Here is a 6,491-nt window from a genome sequence, read left to right on the forward strand (position 1 = left end):
CGATTGAAGGCCTGGATAACTGCAAGGTCATCTTTTCTCTGTCTCCCAATAGGTTGCAGTGGGGTAGACTTGCCCCATATACCATATCTCAAGGACTGCCAAATGCAGGCACTTCAGAAACATAACATAAAAGAGCACTTCAGATGCTTAAGCCGTGGTGGTGCAGTGGTTAGAGTGCAGTACTGCAGGCTATTTCTGCTGACTGCTGGCTGCCTGCCGTTTAGCAGTTCGATCTTCACCAGCTCAAGGTTGACTCGCCTTCCGTCCTTCTGAGGGTAAAATGAGAACCTAGATTGTGGGGGGCAATATGCTGACTCTGTAAACCGCTTAGAGAGGGCTGTAAACAGTGGTGAGATTAAAATACCTGAACAACCGGTTCTCTTATTGGACGCAGGCCTGGGCCTCCGAGGCCTAGAACGGACTTCCAGAAGTAGCATCCACGAATTTCCGGCGGGTCTCCTTCTAGGCCTAGACTGGACTTCCGGAAGCAGTTTGCGTTCAGCCAGTTCTCCGAACTCAGCAAAACTCAGCCTCAAATTAACTACCGGTTCTACTGAACCGGTGCGAACTGGTTGAATTCCACCACTGGCTGTAAAGCACTGTGAAGTGGCATATAAGTCTACGTCAGTGGTTCTCAACCTGTGGGTCGGGACCCCATTTGGGGTCGATCGACCATTTCATGGGGGTCGCCATTTTTTTTGTCCGCCATTTTTTTTCCCCTTTTCCAGCGGGTGCCTTACCTCCCTTGGGCTGGGCCAGCTGGTGATCGGCCTGCTCCGTCTCTGCTGCTTGCCAGCTATGCCTCGGCTGGTGCAGGGGGCGGAACCACGCATGCACGGCGCTCCCGGGCAGGGAAAGTCCTCGACTTACGACCGGTTGGGTAGTCCTCGACTTATGACTGGTTTAGTCCTCGACTTACGACCGGTTTAGTCCTCGACTTACGACCGGTTTAGTCCTCGACTTACGACCGGTTGGGGTCGCGGCATTAAAAAGGTTGAGAACCACTGGTCTACGTATTATTGCCATTAAGACATCTACTAACAATGGGACTATAGCTGAAAAGCCACATTTCTGAAGACTCTGCAGAATGACACTCCTTGGGACAGTGGACTTGGAGCAAGTGACCAGACGGACAAATCCACATGGTGTTCTCAGCAATATAACATGAACACGGTTTGCCCTTATCTTCCTCTAGGGTGTTTGTTCCAAAGTTCCATTTTGGCTCTCATTTCTAGAACTTCTTGGGGTTCTCCTGTCCCAGTAATAACCAGGTATGACCCTACTTACTGTTTATTCCCTATGGCGGTTAGCTGAGTATTGCCATTTCACGTGATTCTATTCTTGTTCAATCTTTTTCTCTGTATTCACTACGCTTCTTTTTCCCACTCTGGTGTTCTCCAATGTTTTGACCTCAGCCAACATTGTGGGACAACTCGCTGTGGCCAACTCATCCTGGGACAACTCACAGTGGGCAACTCATTGTGGGACAACTCATCACGGCCAACTTGTTGTGGGACAACTCTCCATTGCCAACTTGGCAGGGGACAACTCACAATGGAACAATTCCACGTGGGATAACTCTACACGTTAAATGTTACCTGCCACTGTTTCTTTAACATTATTTCCATTGGAAATAATGTCAAAGAAACAGTGGTGGATAACATTTATTGCGTTGAGTTATCCCACATGGAATTGTCCCTCAGAGAGTTGGTCGCGGCGAGATGGTCTCAATTATATCAATTCAACAAATAAAAACCACACAATCAAGTGCTATTTTTCTTAGGACACTGTTCTCACAAGTTGTGCCTATTTTAGGATGCATCCCTAGAAGGCCTCTTTTTTGATCACCTTTAGCTGGATACCCTGGGGTGAGAGGATCCCCAGCACCATCCAGCAGGAGGACATTTCCACGTTGGGCTCCACCGCCTGGCAGATTCCAGCCATCTGGGTAAGGCTGAACTCCAGGAGCACAAGAATCAGCAGGATCCGAGTATAAAATGATGCCTTTGGCTCCAGCCAGGTAAGCGTTCTTAACCTAGGGATTAAAAATGATTGGTGAACTAAATAATTTTATTCATCTAGCTAAAAAAATAATAATCCATAGTTTGAGTAGCAGAACAACAGAACAGAATAACAGAGTTGGAAGGGAACTTGGAGGTCATCTAGTCCAACCCCTTGCTCAGGCAGGAAGCCCGCTACCATTTCGGTCAAATGGCTGTCCAGTCTCTTCTTAAAAACTTCCAGTGTTGGAGCATTCACCGCTTCTGGAGGCAGGTTGTTCCACTGGTTAATTGTTCTAACTGTCAGGAAGTTTCTCCTTAGTTCTAGGTCAGTGGTGGCGAACCTATGGCACGGGTGCCAGAGGCGGCACTCGGAGCCCTCTCTGTGGGCACACGTGCCATTGCCCCAGCCTTGCTTCCCCCCATGACCCCCTCCTCTCCAGCAGCCCCCCTGAAGGAGAGTCACCCCTGAGCGTGGCCCACACGGAGCAGCGCAGCCAAGGACATGGCAGCCAGGCAGCATAGATAAGACTCTGCCCTCACACCCCATCGTGCACGGTTAATGCTGCAGGGTGCAGGCACAGGGCATGACCACCATAGCGCTGCTGGGATGCCTGGGCGATCTGCAGCGGGCGCTGGAGGTAGTGAGTGGCCCTGAGGGCAGGCGGGGCGGGAGATGGAGGGGCGGGGTGGGGGCGGGACCAGTTTTTGGGCACGGTCTCTAAAAGGTTTGCCATCACTGTTCTAGGTTGCTTCTCTCCTCTATTAGTTTCCATCTGTTGCTTCTTGTCCCACCTTCAAGTGTTTTGAAGAATAGGCTGACCCCCTCTTCTCGGAGGCAGCTCTTTAGATATTGGAAGACAGCTGTCATGTCACCCCTATACCTTCTTTTCATTAAATTAGACTTAACATATTCTTGCAACATTTTTTCATATGTTTTAGCTTCCAGTCCCCTAATCATTTTTTTGGTTTCTTGTAAGCATTCCTCTCATGCTTGAAAAGCAAAGCTCATAATCTCTTACCTTATTTCCTCTGAAGATCTTCCCATATCTGACAATGACAATTTTCCTGGAACAATTAATTCCCATCTCTCGCTCTAATCTGTGGAAATCCTCTATTCTGCCATAATTCACATACACCAAATCTCCCTGGAATACAAAAGGTGTATTAACAACACACACCAATGAAGTGAGGAAGTTGCAAAGTGCACCCACAGGGGTAGGCAACCTTGGCTCTTTTATGACTCGTGGACTTCAACTCCCAGAATTCCTGAGCCAGCCATGCTGAGGGGAAAGGGAGAGGTTTCCAAGCTGAGCCATGCCGGCTCAGGAATTCTGGGAGTTGAAGTCCACGAGTCATAAAAGAGCCAAGGTTGCCTACCCCTGGCTTAGAGCCTTGCCAGGTCTGAATGCAGCTCCAAATGCCTTTTAATCCTTACCTCTGGCTGACCCTGGGCTGAGAAGGCACTATAGGGAGGCACAATATCTTCAATGGTCTCGTATCCTGCAGGAACAGGCTCAGATAGCGACGTGTTGAAAATCTAGATAGTTCAGGAGCCACAGGGGGGGAAATGACATACAAAAACAACATCTGATATATCCAACTTGGGTGTGGGCAAAGGTTGAGGAAGGGGGTGGAAATTCATTTAAGAAACGCATTTGCCAAGGGCCCATCAAAATGAAGCCAATTTAGTGAAACTCTAAAAAAAATGGTTGTGTTTGTCTGACATACAATGCCCAAATAGTCTCTATGATGGCTTCATGTAATATTTAAGGCAATGCAATGATTCTCACAACACACTTAATTTTGAACTGCAGGTAGTTCTCAACTTCTGACCATTCATTTAAAGGCCAGAGTTATCATGGTGCTGAATAAAATGACTTACAACTCATCCCTGCAGTTCCGATTGTCACACCACCCCTACAGTCACCTGACTGTAATTTGGGCACTTGGCAATTGGCTCACATTTACCATGCTTGCAGCATCCTTCAGTCACGTGATCACAAATTGTGATCTTCCCAGCCAGCTTCTCACAAGCAAAGTCAATAGGGAAGACAGATTTGTTTAAGAACCATGAGAATAGAATAGAATAGAATAGAATAGAATAGAATAGAATAGAATAGAATAGAATAGAATAGAATAGAATAGAATAGAATGGAATGGAATGGAATGGAATGGAATGGAATGGAATGGAATGGAATAGAATAGAATAGAATAGAATAGAATAGAATAGAATAGAATAGAATAGAAATACAGAATGGAAATAAGAATAGAATAGAATAGAATAGAATAGAATAGAATAGAATAGAATAGAATAGAATAGAATAGAATAGAATAGAATAGAATAGAATAGAATAGAAATACAGAATGGAAATACAGAATGGAAATAAGAATAGAATAGAATAGAGTAGAGTAGAGTAGAGTAGAGTAGAGTAGAGTAGAGTAGAGTAGAGTAGAGTAGAGTAGAGTAGAGCAGAGCAGAGCAGAGCAGAGTAGAATAGAAATACAGAATGGAAAGGATAGGATAGGATAGGATAGGATAGGATAGGATAGGATAGGATAGGATAGGATAGGATAGGATTGGATAACAGAGTTGGAAGGGACCTTGGAGGTCTTCTAGTCCAGCTCCCTGCTCAGGCAGGAAACCCTATACCATTTCATTACTTAGAAACTATGTGTGATTTGCTCAACTGCCACGATAAATACGGTTGCAAAGTTGAGTCCGGTCACGTGATCAATCATTTAATGACTGCATCACTTAGCAACGGAAATCTAGTCCCACATATAGTCATAAGTTGAGGTACCTCTCTACATAACCTCATATTAGCCTAGTGTATCATGTTGTGAAACCTACTCCGTATACACAATCCAGCCCCTCTCCTTTACCTCTTGGCCCTGCTCGTCAATGAGTGAGACGTAGTTAGGACGTGTCTCATTGGGGTAGGAAAGCAGAACGTCATAAGGAGCCAGTTGGACCGAGTCTAGGCCAAAGGCCTTCCAGTTTGCTTGTATCTGTTCAGCTAGGCGCAAATTCTCCTGTGTGCCTGCCAAGTGAGGCTGCCGGGTGAAATTGCTAGAAGGAAGAAGATGGCATTATTTGCTCTGTGAGAAGTTTTATAACAAATATATATTTTATTCTTTATACTGTTTCCATCTTCCCCCTAAAACAGTGATGGCGAACCTTTTAGAGACCGAGTGCCCAAACTGCAACCCAAAACCCACTTATGCATCGTCGGGTGCCGGGTGGGCGTGGCCCATTGGCTGGGTGTGGCCCATTGGGTGGGTGTGGGCAATTGGGTGGGCGTGGCTGCGGTGGTAACGGCAGACTGGATGGGACTAAAAAATTCAATCAATCAATTCCAACTTTGCAAGATTGATTGAAATTGATTGATTTATTGAAGTTTTTTTTTTTTGCACACAGCGGCGGAGGCCTAAAACGAAAAGGTTTTATAAAACCCAGCTGAAGGCCTAGGACTGGGGCGATGGCGCACGTGCCCACAGAGAAGGCTCTGAGTGCCGCCTCTGGCACCCGTGCCATAGGTTCGCCACCACTGCCCTAAAACATTAACAGAATCCACAATGGTCTGAGAATCAGTGTCCCCACTAGATAATTAACAACCAAGCTGAATCTAAATTAATCCAATAAAAATAGCAAACAGGGGAAAATATTTTACTCAAACTCCCTCAACCCCTTTAATAAGTTACCCAGACCTAATCCACACATCAAGGGTACGCAGAACAGATTTTTATTCTTCAGCATGTGGGAGAATAAATGAAATGTTCAGTGAGTGGTTCAACAATCAGCAGGCAGTAACACAAGGGGGGTGTGATGCCTCTTTGGTGGTTTAATGTATTTATGGATCGGTGTATGAAGAATGTTTCTGGGGACAGTAGAAGCGTGTGGGTGGGAGGTGTGAATTTATGCAGAGGATGTGTTGCTGGCTCAGAACTGAATGACTGAGTTGTGTCACTCAAATTTGTCTTTTTCAGTTCAGCACTGCATGTGCCGGGATATGCCTCAAGACTTACTTTCGACTTTTTCCTTGACGTTGTCCTATGTTGGTGCGAGCAGGGCAGAAGATGCTGGTGCGCACCCCTCGCAGTGCCTATCATGTGACTTCCAGCCCTAGAAAAATCTATTATCTCTTCAGTCTTGGGACAAGTTCAGACATTCTTTTCAAACCCATGCACATACACGTAGACACACACCGGCATGTGCAAAAGAATGGAGCAAAGAAGGCAGAGCAAAGGAACCGTAACTCACAGATGCTTGTAAAAGCTCTATAATTCATCGTTTTAAAAGGTGCTACACTTTCTGTTAAGGAAAAGAAAGACAGAGGGAGGGAGGGAGATGGAGGGAGGAAAGGAGGGAGGGAAAGTTGAAGGAAGAGGGAAGGAAGAGAGGGAGGGAGGGAAGGAGGGAGGGAGGGAAAGTTGGAGGAGGGAGGGAAGGAGGAAGGGAGAGAGGAAGGGAGGGAGAGAGGGAAAGTT

At 46.2% G+C, this 6,491-nt stretch overlaps 1 protein-coding gene across 1 annotated transcript in view; it reads right to left on the minus strand.

Moving 5' to 3' along the window:
- Positions 1-6,491, minus strand: part of LOC107295569 (putative N-acetylated-alpha-linked acidic dipeptidase) — a 33,147-nt gene that overhangs the window by 23,762 nt on the left and 2,894 nt on the right. The window contains exons 2-5 of the mRNA XM_015824881.1: positions 4,887-5,073; positions 3,439-3,540; positions 3,023-3,148; positions 1,849-2,035 (exon numbers count right to left, since the gene is read on the minus strand). Coding sequence (XP_015680367.1) covers positions 1,849-2,035; positions 3,023-3,148; positions 3,439-3,540; positions 4,887-5,073 — 602 coding nt within the window. The remainder of the gene's footprint in view (positions 1-1,848; positions 2,036-3,022; positions 3,149-3,438; positions 3,541-4,886; positions 5,074-6,491) is intronic.

The sequence above is a fragment of the Protobothrops mucrosquamatus genome, unplaced genomic scaffold (assembly GCF_001527695.2).
Source record: "Protobothrops mucrosquamatus isolate PMUCROS unplaced genomic scaffold, P.Mucros_1.0 scaffold2405, whole genome shotgun sequence".
NCBI classification, from domain to species: domain Eukaryota; kingdom Metazoa; phylum Chordata; class Lepidosauria; order Squamata; family Viperidae; genus Protobothrops; species Protobothrops mucrosquamatus.